The 16,315-nt window shown below is 42.2% G+C and overlaps 1 protein-coding gene across 1 annotated transcript in view; it reads left to right on the forward strand.

The window, feature by feature from the left end:
* Positions 1–16,315, forward strand: part of LOC119396079 (uncharacterized) — a 101,088-nt gene that overhangs the window by 66,070 nt on the left and 18,703 nt on the right. Inside the window, exons 11-13 of the mRNA XM_037663164.2 lie at positions 5,047–5,116; positions 9,778–9,858; positions 11,448–11,561. Of these exons, the coding sequence (XP_037519092.1) occupies positions 5,047–5,116; positions 9,778–9,858; positions 11,448–11,561 (265 nt within the window). The remainder of the gene's footprint in view (positions 1–5,046; positions 5,117–9,777; positions 9,859–11,447; positions 11,562–16,315) is intronic.

A 16,315-nucleotide genomic window follows, 5' to 3' on the forward strand; every position in this document is an offset into this window, starting at 1 on the left:
GTGCGCAGCCATGGAGGAAAGAAAAAGCTTTGCAGGGAAAGCGCCTAGCGTCCACGAGTCAATCGATCCCGTGTATGTGATGTATTTGCGCAGTGGTTCGATGCAAACGGTTAACATTCGAGAGCACGTGTTTTTCTGCATGAAATGTATTTGGAGTCGCCAGTTGTGGAGATAGGTTTAGCACAAAGCTTACCCTACGAGGCGACTGTGAAAGATGCTACGGCCAGGTTCGTCGACTCCGGCACGGCGCAGAAAAGGCACTCGAGGCAGGATGTCAACAAACAACACGGGTTTATTAACCCAAGATGCAGCACAGTATGACAGTCACGGGCTTGCAGGCAGTAAGGGGAACCCTGCAAGACCGATCGAGTACGCTTGCCAGCAGCGCTACGACTCTCACACAAAGGGCAGCAGTCGAGCGCATGGACGAGAAGCCGCCTGCCAGAGCAGTGCGTCACCCTCTCGTGCCGGCCTGAGTGCATCTGACACGGGCAAGCCAGCGCCAGACATAAGCGAGCTCAAGGGGAAAGGGGGTTGTCACTGGCGGCCAACGAGGAAAGGCGTTGCGCAGTGACGAAGGCTAGCGTGGTCACGTGGTGGCGCGAGCATGCTCAGGCAAGTTCGGACCCGTGGCTCGTGTGGGGAAGACCAACGCATGTCACGCACCGAGCAAAAAGGCCTGGCGGCGTGGCCACAGTAGTCATGTCGCCGAATAACGGCGGTTCCCGGCGCTCGAGCCGCGCGGGGCCAGCACACGCACTAGCGGTGGAACGAGGCTCCAAAGGGGAAGGCGCGCTCGATTCCCACACAGTGTGGCTAATCCCACACCCTTGCAAAGCATTGTGTTTCTCTACGATTATCCTTTTTGCTAGGGGTTGTGCAAATACTTAAATAGTGAGTGTGCGAATCACGAATGGTGTTGTAGGGAAGAGACGACGTGACGGCGGTCGACGAGGCCGTGCCGTCGTCGCTACTTTGAACAGATGCTGGCGAAGGCGAGAGACCGAAGTGGTTTCGGCTTACGCGTCCAGGCAGACCAAGAGCGTTCTCCCCAGCTCGTGCCACCGCGAGCATCGCGGCGCTCTTTTTCCCTGAATGACTGGCTATGTGTGGCGAGGCACTGCAGTGTATCTTGGGGCACCGCGATGCCAGCGTTTCTTTGTTGGCATCGAGGTGCCCTAGTATATCTAGTGTTCAATCCGCCTCTTCCACTTTCCTGTGCTGCCCTGTCGTTTTGGTAGGGGTTCGGTAAGGGCCAGGACAACTGGTATTGCCAGTAGCAAAGCCTCCGAGATGATAAGACGTTTCGCGGCTTTTCCGCTAGGGGAGAGCGCATGCACGAGGGCGTCATGAAAAAGGCGGATTGTCAGAATATTTGATGTGGAGACCTGCACAGTGCCATAGGTCGCATGCACCATGGATACCCTCGCGTGCTTGAGGTCACCTACCGAGTGTTTCACTTCGTTTTGGGCACAAAAGCGCCGAGCACCATGCCAACGGGCCACCTCGGCTGAGGTAGTGGACTTTATCACATGGTGCATGGTCCTTTGTCTGTCGCTCAGATTGACCTTACGATAACCCACATGTTGTAAACTCAGTATATCCGTTCTGTATTATGAAGAAAAACTGGAAAGTAAAATTTTTTCTGCAATAAAATTGCTGCAAAACATCAGTTCACTATCAAACTGAGAACCTCATTGGTATTCAGTACAAGAGAACGTCACTAATTCATTAGCTTCCTAGAACAAAAAGTATATGGTTATATGCAACAGAAATTCTATAGATGAAATTTTTTAAGAATTTTAATGTGGCCAAGCTAAGAAATAATATAGCCAAACTAGCAGCAGTGAATGCAAAACTTCAGGATATGTAGAATCCAAGGCCTCGGCAGCTTCCTAAATTTCAAATAAAAGTGCAGACTCTGCGAACAGGTTGGTTGTTCTCATTTCGACTGAGAAGATAAAAATTTCAGTTATTGTTTTTGTGTTTAGAGGCACAGCAGTATCGCTTTAGAGCAGGCCAGTACTATTTGGAATTATATGCTTGTCAATCTAAGTGTTCGAAATCTTATAGAAGTCTTTAGCAGTGTGCATGTAGTTGCTCCAAAGCTCAAAAACACTCTGAAATGCATATTTATGTGCTCAAGACTGCTCCAAAATTTTCTCCAAATCTCACTTCATGAGTGGCACCACTGAGTTTAGGTCATAATCATTACACTGCTGTTAAAATCAACAAATAATGTCTCCTATGCGTTCCTTGGCTTAATTGTCTGTTAGTTTCATTGGTTGTGTCTAACAAAAAAAAATCAGCCCTCGAACAATTCCCCATCTTTCGTAGCTTATTGTAAATGTAACAAGCTGAAGTGGGAACTCAGAGATCCTGCAGATTCCTTGAAATGTTGTTCACCTGCATGACGCAACCATCATACCCATTTCCCAAGCTTCTCTGCGGCCTAGATGGCCATATAGCCACCAGTGCACATTTGTCATTGACTGCCATTCTTGCACACACTGCCAGTTGTAGTAGTAGTAGTAGTAACCATCTGCTTTTGGGATGTGTTGACTGAAGAAGTAAACATTTCAGAGAATTGTTTCTGTTTTAATAATTACTGGGGTTTTATGTGACAAAAGCATGATATGTGCCAAAACCACGGTATGACACACACCTAGTGGATGGCTTAGAAATTTCGGCCACCTGGGGTTCTTTAACATGCACCTAGATCTAAGTACATGGGCCTCAACATTTTCACCTGCATTGAAAACCCATCCGCTGTAGCCGGGATCAAGCCCGCAACCGTCAGGTCAGCAGCCAAGCACCTTAACCACTGTACCACCGCGGTGGCTACTGTTCATATCTTGAGCATCTTGTCTTCCTTATATGGTTGAACCATTTCATGCCATACAGCTTTGCTACATCAAAGTTTAAGGCACCATTGTCATAAATTATTTCAATCTCAGCCACTGAACTGAGTGCTTCCACAGCATCAATATCTTCTTTACTCGACGAGTTGTGCACAATATCGCTGAAATCTGCATTTATTTTTCGTAAGGGCCCGATAAAACATGCACTGCCAGCGGCAAAGTGCCAACATGAAGCCAGCTCATTCATAGCAGTTTGAGAAAAATGGAAGTACAGTCGACGAGCTGAGCTCATCCGTGACTATTCTTACTAGAAGCGTGTGGCCGAGGCCAGCTCGTCCATGGCACGGAAGGGGTCAAGGCATAAAAACAAGGGGTGCGTCGTATGGCGGTCACTCCAGCCCAAGCCATGAGGAACCCCAGGTGGAAGCTTTAGGAAATTGTCTGAGTTTCTGTATCGGAAAGCTCCAACGTTCGAGCAACCATGTGAAAGTTGAGTGCTTCGAGAAGCCTGTTCTGTGAAAGTTCTGATTGCTGAAGGCAGTTTGCAAGTGCTCCCCTTCTTGTGCCTGTGTCGCCAGCAGCTGCAGTTTCCCCCATTTTCCATTTTGCTTCATCTTTATCAGGCCACGTTTTTTCTGAAACTTGTAGAGGAACATCTGAGCTTCCTTTAAATTGCTCTTCTTAATGTTGTTCCTGGCACATTCAACCGAAAGTCCAGCTTTCTGATGCTTCTTAGTCACTGGCACTAAATGCTTGATCGAAGAAGGCAACAGTAACTCTCACACACCTTTATGTTTTAACAAATTAACTATTTTTACCAACTACAGAATGAAACTAAAATCTCAAACATGAATAAATTGAGAGAGAAAATTGCCATCCGCCCATTCTTCGTCTGCTTTAGTTAATTTAAGTTTGTTATTATCACTACACTACAGTTAAAGACAAGTAATGTCCCTTTTGCTTTCCTTGGCTAAATTGTCTGTTAAATTAATTTGGTTGCATCCAACCATTTGTGGCACAAAGCTACAAGAAAACTCATGTGGCCTTCTCACAAAGGAAAGCTTAGTAAACTAAAAATCGTCCTGGTTTGGAGAGTGAACCCAGGACCAATGCCTCTCCAGGATGGTCGCTCTACCAGTGGAGCTAACCATGAGGCTAGCAATTGGCAACACGAGGGTGAATTGACAACTTGAAGCACCTGAACACTGAATATGGCAAATCAGTTCTGCAGAATCCCACAAGGCGGAGGAAGGGCTATGAAAGCGAAAATGGCCATCCACCCCTTTGTTGCACAAAGCTCTAAGGAGACCCATGTGGAATTTCTCTGAAAGGAAAGCTTCTTAGTTATTTTTTGTGAGCTTTCAACATAACCATATTGTTAGTTGCTATTTTTTGTCGGAAACAAACTGTAGCTTTGGGAGTGGCAGTATGCTCGAATGCCTCGGGTGGGGTGGTGGACTGGCGAAGAACTAGGCCATCAGTGGTGCTGGATTTTTTTTTGCAGGTGTGAGGTAGTCTGCACATGTTGGCTGTTGGTTAAGCGTTCAATTTGATGCCACATCCTGTTGGAACTTAGAAGCTGGTTGGGTGCACTACTTTGCTGCACCCGATGCCAGATTCATGATTGGTTACTAGATGGTGCACTGTTTCTGCAGGCGTGAGCAGATGACCAGTCTTGAATAGAATAATAGAAATAAAGCAGTGCCTCGCATTGCTCTGCGCAAGTATCCATGATGTCAACAATGCTTGCAGAGTCTACATAGTATCGGGTCGAGGAGCCACTAAATGTGTCCTGTTTATGATGTTGCAGTTTGAGATAGGTGCTTGTGCTGGATTTAGTTAAAAACCATATTAAATTATGTGCTAGGCAACATTTTGCAATTATTACTGGATCAAAATCTGCTGTGAATAGTAACACAAATATACAGGTTTAAAATATAAATGCATTAAGTTGTAGTAATTCTATAATTTCTGTTACTCTTTATTAGAAATGGTGTTAACACTCTGCTGTAATATGTAATTATGGGCTAATTTTGTATTATTTGGTTGCATCAGTTGGTCCAAGCATTTCCACTGTGTAAGCTTGTTGATCCTAATGTTAGTTTGCACTCGTGAATTATGAAGCCAGTTGGTTTTGTCACCTTGAAATTATTTTGCATATGTCAAGTTTGCTTACCAATTTCAGAAATGACTTCTTTGACTTGCCACCCCAAGCTGTGCGAGCCACCATGGAATACTTGAAACCTGTGACTCCTGTAAGCATGTCTATTCTGTACTCATTGTCCTTGAGTTACTGCTGTTTATCTGTAGGCTGCACAGTAGGCTTGTAGACTTGTACAAGTGATTGAATTTATGCTGGAAAAAAAAAAATGAAAACACCATGGTCAGTCTTTGACAAGCAATGTCATGTATTGTAACATTGTTTGCCTAGTCGAAGGTCAATGTAATGTACATGTACAAAAAAAAAAAAATCGGACCTAACCACCTATTCTATTGGCATAAAAGCAAATGCCGTCTAAGTATGTGCCGTCCATTTTGGGCGTAAAGTCCCAGCAATTATTAAAGGACCCCTGACACCAAAATTGAAACCTCGAGATGTTTGTGTTGCTTGACTTTCCTGTGCACGGGGGCACATCTGACCGATTATTAGTGACGAACGTTGCCTTTAAGATATCTTAATTTGGTTTTAAAGTAAGCGTGAGTGCTCACTTGAGTTGGCTGCACCTTGCGACATCCTGGTATGACGTAGATAGAGGCCCCGCGTGACGTTCCACGAGTAAAGCAAGTATTGTGGACGTCACAGAAGGTTTGCGGGGCGCACGTGCACAATACGACGACTGGCACCCGGCGAGGCCTATTGTTCCGCACCCCTCTCGCTCTGTTGTCAGCCTGGCCTGCTCTCGAGGTAGTTTTCGTTAACAGGTTTAACCCATACAATATCTACCGCGCGCGGGGCCCCGATTTGAAAACCGCGCTTTCAACGTCACCACGGCTTGAGTGCACGTGGTCTTTGACGCTTCCCCGCATGGGGCGCTAGTTTCTTGTGGTTTTTAGGCGGGCGTTTTGAAGTGACGCGGAAATGGTCACAATTAACTACACCATAATTAGTTATACGATACGCTAGAGCATTTACGATTTAACTTAGGGATTACCAGACACAAAGCTACAAATTACAGTAAAAAAGTCACCAACAAAAATTTTGCTGTCAGGGGTCCTTTAATACATGTTGTCCACGGCCAGGAGGTAGCTCTCGTTCTCAGGTTGAGATCTCTAGTTTTACCGAATAGCTACTGACATAATCTTTGCTGCCTCAAAGGCGGATAATTTACTTTAATGGTGCAAGCACGTAGCCACAGATGTTCATTTTTTGCTCTAGTTAAATGATTGCTACAACTGGAGGGATCAATTACTTCGTATTTTTATGGGCACAAGATAGAATTTGGTTGAAAATTGCTTGAGAGTTTTGTGACTGAAGAAAAATATTTAATACCTTTGAAATTGCTGAGTTTACGCTTATAAAATGCAAAAAAAAAAAAAAAAGAATCGAGACACGATGACCAGTCTTATATGCAGACCAGCAACCGGCCCGCTGCATAAAAAACTGGCCGAGCCAGTTTAAAACCGGCCAGGTGGCAACCCTATGTGCAGGCCGGGCTGCTAGCGAAAGGACGGGCTGCGTGCTTGAGACCCCTGCTATAAATAATCATTGGTTGTGTTACATAGCGTAAATATTATTGCAGTTCATAAGTGCTAATGTCCACTACTTGTGTGCTGCAATAAGTCTCACTTACTGCTGATTGAAATAAGATGCTAATTTATGAAAAATAGAGATTATTATTTATATCTTCTATAATGTATAGAGGAAGGAAAGAAGGTGACTTTTAAGGGCTTGTTTTTCTTTGTTAGACACAATATTAATGAGAGCTAACAGACTCTCATTAATATTGTGTCTAACAAAGCAAAACGAGCCCTTAAAAGTCACCTTCTTTCCTTCATTCATAGCGAGAACCTCGTTCTGGCAAACTTGATGCCTTCAGGTAGTATGCGAGGGATTATTGGTCAGCTGTGGCTCGATCACGTGCTACGTGACGCCAACAGGCAGAAAAAGAGTGTTCCACACTCGCTGCCATGGCTGCGATCAGTGCTGACTAACACTCCTAGGTTTAAATGTACATATATACCCCATGAAGTGGACGGTGGGATGACCTCCACTGTAGCTGTGTGGTAGAGCATCGGACGCGTTATTCGAAGGTCGCAGGTTCGGTCACTGCCGGCGGCAAGTTATCTTTTCGTCCACTTTACTTTCTTCACATTTATATCCTAATTACTAGAAATAACACCCCCTATACTTTCCTTGGCATTATTGTCTGTTAGCTCTCATTAATAATGTATGGAGGTAGCTTGTCACGTTCTCCTGGGCACCCGCTAAGATAATGGGTACCATTGACCGTATCTCATTTATCACTTCAATATGTTGACTTCCTATTAAGAATTTATGCTTATCTGAAAGTTGAGTTCAATGCAAAAATGCCTAGTTGCATGACTACTGTCAAATGTACTTCTTGGTCTCACTATAACGGTCCTAACTGCAGCATTTGGCAGCCACACAGAATATGTCATGAGATGTTGAAAATGAAAGGACTGTGGATTATAGTGATAGAATCAAGCATGCATGCTTTATTCTATCACTGATCCACAGTCCTTTATTGTAGAGATTATAATTTAAATTGTCATGAAGAGTCTGAAAAGAAAACAGTATGTTGTGTCATCTGCAGTGAAGTCGTGGTACTATATGCGATAGTTTCATTCATATAACTCCACATAGTTGGCTGTTATATAGTGCACAATGCTCATTGCATAATATTGCGGTGCAAAATTTAAAATGAGACTTTGACCTTCATTTCTTCTCTATTAATATGCCTATGATGGTGTAATTAATTATATTATGTTTTCTGAGTACAATTTATCAATCTAAACCAACTCATTGTTTCACTTTAGAGTCCCTTTAAACTCCAAATTTCATAGAATTGGGGACTAAGCAGAAATAAACCCCGATAAACGCCGAATTCCCGCCAAGAAAATAAACTCCGAAAAACACCCTCCAAATTTCATGGAAAAAAAACTCCGAAAACACGGAGCCCTAATTATAACTTTATAACACTGCCATTCTCTCCACTGCATACACTGAGGAAACTTAGTGTGGCTACTCAGCTCTTGACAAAGGCAAAAAAAAGGGGGGGGGGAATATCACTACAATGACACTGCTATAGTAAGAGGTGAAAGATGTATGGCTGCTTGCATTTGGCAGCCTGTCCTTGGCAGACAGCTTATTCTCTTATACCTGTGTTTTTCTTGAACTTCACAATTAATTTTGTCTCACTGTTGTGTATGACTGAAACAGACCTTTTATTGTATTAATGTTGTGCACTTCTTTTGTGCGTTATGAACTTATTTTAAGGTTAACCTGAAGTGATCAAGGCTGGACATGTCTGTACAAACACTGGCATCTGCTTCATAAGGCACATGTCAGCTCCTCGATTACTGCTGGCCTTCCCAATTACTTGCTCATATTTCACAGTGGACTGCTTCACCAAGGCGAAAGAAAAAGTTGCATTTCTTCCAGTTTTTTTATGCAAGTTGCAAATAGACTCTTCGCCACCTGCCATGATGGAAGCATCCACTTCAGCAGATTATGACACGCAGTCCTGGCTGCTCAGCTTGCTTCCTATGCATATATACATCCATAACTAGACGAATTTCGAAACATTGAAAGTTGTCGGCCTTGATTTAGCCTGTCGAAGATAACATGAATGAGGTCTACGTTGCACTGTGCACAAAGCATTTCTCCTTCGACAAGATTCCAATTATCGACGTGGCCAACGTTCTAGTGTTCCATCCATCCATTGTGACGTGTCACTCTTTATTTCAGTTCTCAACAAATATTGTATGTTCGCTGTTTCCACAGTGTAGGTGCTGCTTTTAAATATGTGCTTTGGCCTCGCTGTTGCTGGAGTGTTTTTTACAATGTGTGCCACTGTCTTAACATTAAAAAGCAATCATGACGTTTAGCACCAGTGCTTTGTATTTCCCTAAAATCACTTAAATATGAGTCCAATTGAATTAAACTGTAAGCTAGGAACCCTCTTTTTTAACCACCAGCAGATTACGTGGCAGGTGTAGAGTGGTGAGGAGATTGATGTCATGTATGTGCTGAGTGTATGTTCCTCCTGGTGGCAAGCATCCCAATATTGTGAATGGGGAGCGCAGTTGTCATGCTGCATTGTGTTTGCTAATTAATGTTTACTTGAAGGTGTTAGTCATTGTGGATCCTAATATTTTCTCCATTCTAGTATTTTCTTTTCAATTCAACAGTATTATTTACTGCTCAAATAGGACCTGCAAGCACAATTTTGACAGTACTATTCACCTTAATTAAGGTGTTTTTGTCTCTTGTCATACACACTAGAGAGTGACAGCATCACGTGCGTTATTGTGAGTTCATCTCAAGATAAAATAAAGTTCTGTAGCGCTCACTGAACACCTGGTGAACTGTGGAAACTTGAAAACATTGACTAGGTAGATGTACCGTGGTTCTTTTTCCTGTTTGGAGGGAAGCAATGTTTTTACTGATGTGGTTGGGAGGAAAGCAGTGTATTCATAGAAAAACTAGATGGCACCTTTAAAGGCATGTGATGTGTACTGTTGTCAGTATTCATAAGAATTATAATGATGTTTTTCATTTTCTTGACCACACAAGTTTCTATTTTGTATTTTTTTTTTTTTTTTTTGCTGGATCAGTACTTTAGCTCCTTTTTGTAAATGCTGTGACATCATTTTTTTTTGGCAACTGCATTTAAAGAACGCTAAAAATGTTTCTCTAGCCCTCACCTCTATCTCTCTGTCTTTTTTTTCATAGGATGGCTGGACACTTGAAACGAAAACTGCCTTCATCGAGTTAGCAAGTGGTGACAAGACCTTGGTGTGCAAAGTTTTGAAGGTTAGTATATACTCTCAGTGTAGGTCGTGGTGGGTTTTCATGATTGTCTAGGATTATGTGCAAAAGGGAAACATACTCCTGGCTGCTCTTTTTTTTTTTTCTCGAACCCTCCATGAACAAATAACAATCAGTAGGGTTTGTTTTTGTTTTTTTGTACAAGTTCAAAGGACTAACATTTTCTTTCACAAGAAATTGTTTGTTGTGAAGTTGAGCTCTTCACGTTTTCATAACACAAAACAACTTGTAAGTCAAGTCAAGCTCTAATCTTTTTTTCTTACTTTGATGCACATTGTATGGAAAAAGTTAGCCAGTGGTAAATGGGTCACACTTTATTTGAAAGGAAGCCTTATGGAAGGTTACAGTGATGGTAGCTAAAAGGCCATTACAGATTTATATTCAATCATTATATCAATATGATAGTAGCTAAATTTTCATATTCTTTCATTGCATGTGCTCAGCTTGAAGAGATGCAGTATTTTGAAAATATCTGGCATTATACATGTTGCGTTACCTACATATGCTTCGTGGTTCACTCTAATGATTTTGTTGAGGGTTGCCACTTCCCTATTTTGTGCTATCTATTCAGGCATTATTGTGTAAAGATGACATGGCTGCCGATAAGACATGCCACCACATCGGCCTCATCAAGAACAGCAGCCTGGCTGAGAACCAGGGCCAATTTTTCTATTCTCATGACTCAAGCCGAGCTAGTCAGTTCATTGGGGGTGCCTTTGTGTTGGCCCATAATGCGGAAATGTTGGGACCTTGAATCTGAAGTGTCTTATCTTTCATTATACACCTGACACAACTCCATGCCATCTTTTTCTTCTCCAGGAGCGCCAAGGCGGCAGTGAAATTGAATGCCAGTGTCGTCTTCTAAAACGCTAGTTGTGAACCCTGCATTGTTTCATGTTATTTAAAATATATTCTAATTATATTTTGAAATTCAGGATGTGGCTTTAGTATCTCGACAACTGGAGCAACGGAACATTCAATTTAGAATACAAAACAGATGTTAAGTTTGCCTATATTTTTCGTATTCAAAAGGTACAAAATATCGTACCTGCTGATGATGACTCTATGGTCTGTTTTGGTAAAAAAAAGCACTTCACTAGCATTCTAGTGGCTGTAAAGGGTCGCACTGCTGCCTACATAACTGATGAATTGCTGCCTGATAGGTCTTCACCCAAGGTTCCTGATCTGTCTGAATGTGTTAGACCCTTTTGACCAAATACATATTTTCCCCATGTAATTATAACCCCTATTTACGTTTCTTGCGCTGAAGCTTGAGAGAAGCAAAATCCACATAGCACTCATGTTGCTCTCACCATTATCCAGTCGTAACCTACCACACAGTGTCCCCCATCAGTGGTTAGTCAACTTCATGTACACTGGTTGCAGCAAGTGAGGTAGGTTGACATGCAGTGCAGAAAAAAAAATTTGTTTGTGCTGTTTAAAATTGAGTTGTGCATCAGTAGACGAGGAAATCTGTGCTATGAAAATAGTGCCAATTTATCTAGCAAGCCATCACGAATTCACACCTTGCAAACCAGCCAACACTCCAAACTTTTTTTTCATGTCTTATGCAGCGTCGGGGTGCTCTGCACTCTGTCAGTCTTTGCATTACAAGCCACAACTCTGAAGAATACGTTTCTGATCTGCTGGTGGAACGTCGTCTTGCTCTGCCCACCTTGAAGTACAAAGTAAGTACAGCAGAGATGCTAATCTGACTGCACATTGTTGTGACCTTCTGTAAAAAAGTTTGATGGAAATATTGAGAGACCATTGCTATATTAATGTGCAGTTCCTTCTTCACAGATGTTAAGTTTGCCTGTATTTTTCGTATTCGAAAGGTACAAAATATCGTGCCCGCTGGTGATGACTCTATGGTTTGTTTTGGTAAAAAAAAAATGCACTATTCACTAGCATTTCAGTGGCTGTAAAGGGTTGCACTGCTGCCCACAAAACTGATGAATTGCTGCCTGGTAGGTCTCCACTCAAGGTTCCTGATGTGTCTGGATGTGTTATACTTTTTTGATCGAATACGTATTTTGTCTTTCAGCAAATCTTCTACCTGTAAATGTGTGGTACAGCCATGGGTGCATGTATTTGTTTCTGCTGCTTGTCATGGGGGATGTAGATCATAAGGTGCTTGATTCCCTCACTCCCACACCAAAGGTCTTTCTAAAATATGTGGATAACTGCTTCTGCGTAATTCACAAATACGCTCTCTCTGCTTTTACATCTTATCTGAATTGCCTTTTCTATAGAAAAGGCAATTCAGTTCATTGTTGAGCAGAAGAGAGACAGTTGTTTACCATGTTCTGGTCAAGCAGGGTAACAATGGCAATTCATAAAATGATGACAGCAGACTCATACACATTATGGAAGAAAAGTAGATTACAATTACTTCAGTCAAAATGCAGTTGGTCACAGTTACCCTTTACAGCCTCATAAAAGTAACTGACAAATTTCCTTCAAATTTTGTGTTAAACATTTTTTCGCGTACTCACACCAGAAAAGTCATTTTTGGCATGACCTTGCCTCGAATGGAATGGCTCACACTGAGAAAAATTCCCCAGTTTTGCACTGCTCCATATTGTGCCAGGAAACTAGCACCAGCGTAGTCAAGTCTCTCAACTGTTGGAATATTGTGCTGATCTTTAAGGCTCCAATAAACATCAACCTTATGGCTGGGGCACACTCGTAAGAGACAAAAATGCTGTCGTGGTAGTACCTTATATCAGTTTTTTGTAAAATGTGCAGCTGCACTCATGTGAGAACGAGTTCTGCTTGCAGGCTTGTTATGAAGCCTAAACAATATCTGGCCACCACAAAACCAGCGCTACTAGACAGTGCTCTCGAGTTGTTGCCTAAGAAAACTCATGAAATGAATCATGTGCTACTTGATGCTAGCTGGCAAAAAGAGAGTTCCACACTCAGCGCCATGCCTACGAGTGGCGCTGGCTAACATTTCCAGGATTTCATGCACAGAATTCCCTAATAAAAGGGACGGGAGGAAGACTGCCGTTGTATCTTAATTGGTAGAACATCAGACTTGCAAGTCCCCACCGACGGCAGCTTGTTTTTTCACCCACTTTGTTTCAATCAATCAATCTTTATTAGTAATGTAATAGCAGAATGCTGTACAGGTAAATACACAGAAGAATATTGATGTCCATTTATGTCACAATTGCTACACTACAGTTTAAAACCACAAATGATGTCCCCTATTTATTTATTTATTTATTTATTTATTTATTTATTTATTTATTTCTGGCTGTGATTCTCCTTCTTAGCACTGCCTCCAGCAGCCACAGCTCTACGCCGCCAGGTGCGACGCTGCTGCTGCTGGCTGCTCACGTTTTCTTCTCCAGAATGCTGATAACCTGCAAGCACTAGAAAGTGTACGGACAAATAAAAGCTATTTGAGAATAATCACCGATAAATTTAAATATAGGAATCTGCCATTTTCACGATGCTCCAGTGCATGCGCCCTTCCCCTAGCGGAAAAGTCGCGCAACGTCTCTTCATCTCGGAGGCTTCACCTTTGGCAATACCGGTTGTCCCGCCCCTACCAAAACCTTACCAAAACGCCAGAGGGCAGCACAGGAAAATGAAGAAGGCAGATTGTGGTGACATCTTTGGGGGTGAAGTTGCAACTGCAGACACATGGAATGTGGCGTTGATCGGATAGCAGCAGCCCAGTGCCTAGCATACCAATGCTCTGCAGCTACTCTGCTCGCTGGTTGCCTTGCACAGGCACATGATAATTTGACATGTTGCCAGTCACTAGATTTGCAGCCCACAATGGAGCAAGAGCGATCCATGGTGTCTGAGAAAAGAAACCTCTAGATACACTTTGGTCATGCAGCTCATGTCAACATAGAGCACATTGTAATGCAAGTAGACAATGTTTTCTGTACACTGGAAGTCCCGAGTCTAGCAGTAAGGTGCGATTGCGTATTCTCTTTCTGTTACTGCTTTTTTAAACAAAACAGATTATGAAGTGTTTCAACCATATTACAAATTGCATTTGTTCACAATTAAGTTGGAAAAATTACTATGTCAACAGGATGTCCAATTGGCTCACTCACCTGTGTGAAGTCGCTCACCCCTGGAACGTGGCATGTGCAGGGGCGGTTGAAAACTTTTTTGACTGAGCTGCTGCTATGTGCAGTGATTAAGATTTGAATCCTTTTAATAAATAACACACTTAAGAACAGAACTCAAATTGGTCTGCTAATGATCCTAAGGACTAGCTCTGCCAGCTCAATGCATTCATACAAAATCGTCAGAAGGGTTCCTTTAACTTGTAGAGTTTCATTGCTATCTCCAGTTTTAGCTCCACGTGTTAGCACTGGCAAAATACAATGATTGTGCACTTTTCAGTTTGGGGATAGTAGTGAATTGCTTGTAACGATTTGGGACTGTCTGCCATATGTTCTCCAACCCGTCCTTATTCTGCAGTGAATTTCCTTTTCATAAGTAGGCTTTCCTGTTCCTAATTGACCTAGGTATACATACTCTTGCACAGGTTCTAAATGCTGGATGTTAATTTTGGACTCTTGTTTTTTTTTGCCAAGCTATCGATTGTCTTCACCACATTTATCTACAGTTTTCCTTTAGCATTTTCCCAGTTTAGGACTTCAATAATTTATCGCCATTCATATCCATCATTGCTAAAGAGCACAATGTCATCTACAAATCGTAGGCTGTTGAGATATTTTCCTTTATTTTTTATTCCTATTTCTTTCCAACCTAGTTGACCTGATATTTCATCTAAGTATGCAGTGAACTATAAAATGTGTCTCACACATAAACTCTTCAGTAAACTGTGAAGATTGAGTAAGCGCGACTAAACAGGGACATAGAAAGAAAACAGACAAGGACATAGCGCTACTTTCAACTGATTTTATTTTCGCTTGAACCGATAAATATATACCGAGCGAGCGGAAACAACATAAACAACAAATGGACAATCAGTGGGTATATCGCTGAACCGAACACGTGTACAGGGTAATATCACGACATAGAAAAAAATTAGTACCGCGCAAAGCAAAATATTGCAACTCTTTTTGAGAAAGCTAGAGGGAAGGCTGGCTAATGCACATTTCTTCTAATCTAGTAATTTCATAGGCCTCAACAATTTCCCGTGTCATCTTACTATGCGCCTTATACAGGATAGAGGTGCTTTCAAACAAGGGCATGCAGCCACAACCTCGGCAATGAATGCCCTAATGACCTGAGATTGCTTTTGTGATGTTATAATTGTGCTCTTTTAGTCTCTGGTTGATACATCTGCCAGTCTGACCAACGTACGTCCTTTTACACGAAAGCGGAATGGCATAGACAACGTTGCGAGTACAGTTTACAAAAAGTGTTCGATGATTAATATGACATGAGTTTACCTTGTTGCTCTTTGAATTTACCTGTTGACATAACCTCCGTAGTCGGTCAGGAGCGGAAAAGACCACGTCGAGGGTGGGCATCTACTAGGCTCTACTAGACATTACTAGTCGAGGACGTCATCTGCTAATCTGCATAAAAAAAATGTTGCATTATTTTGGTTGCTAGCAAGTTATAATGCGTCAAATGTGACCAAGTCAGCCTAGTGGCCGCACCGTTCGTTATGTGCTTACAATCAGATATAAGTTGTTCAAAATAATTGTACGTGACATAATCACAAAGCAGCAGCTCCACACCAACAAATTTGCAGCCAGGTGTCATGTTTCAGCAAGCTTTGTCTTGTGATCAGCCACTTGACAAACCCACAGCAGCGGCTACTCGATGCTGCGGGCGCTCACATTACATAATTGCCGCTTCGAGTGCGGATGAGCTCTACTTGCGTGCCAAACTACGCTCAGAGGAGGAACGAGAGAAGGGATGCATCACTTTGTAGGTAAAGGCTGTGACCAAGAAGTACACCATTTTTTGCCTAGGTGCATTCAAAATTCAGAAATCGCAAAATGGGCAGAAAAGTGTTTGTTTTTTTTTGCGGCCAAAATTTATATATTTTTTTCATTCGAACAAAATTTTTTTTCGCAAGACTAACTTCGAAACCGTTGTTCTGCATCTAATGCCTTGGCCTACATTAAATTTCATGATAATCAGGAATGTTGACCGGGACCTCGCATTCGGTCTTATCTGGACACACCCAGTAGAATTTGTTGCATTAGTAATATGCATGGGCTGAACTAAATGAAAAAAGTAGCTTCAGATGAAGGGCTTGCTAAGCTTGTTGGTGATCCATTTTCTTGTGGTCAACAGTGTAAAAACACAGAAGAGAAAGTGTGATAAATGCAAGGCTGTGTTTTTCTTCCTTTCTACCTTCATGTTTACTTTGTTTTATGCTTTGCCACAAGAAGAATGGTCTATTGTGTTGAGATCAGTTGTAACAGGCGTGTATCGTATGCTGAGGAGGTTGTAGGTTATTACCATAAAATCCCGAGCAAGC

Source organism: Rhipicephalus sanguineus, chromosome 1, assembly GCF_013339695.2.
Source record: "Rhipicephalus sanguineus isolate Rsan-2018 chromosome 1, BIME_Rsan_1.4, whole genome shotgun sequence".
Taxonomy (NCBI): domain Eukaryota; kingdom Metazoa; phylum Arthropoda; class Arachnida; order Ixodida; family Ixodidae; genus Rhipicephalus; species Rhipicephalus sanguineus.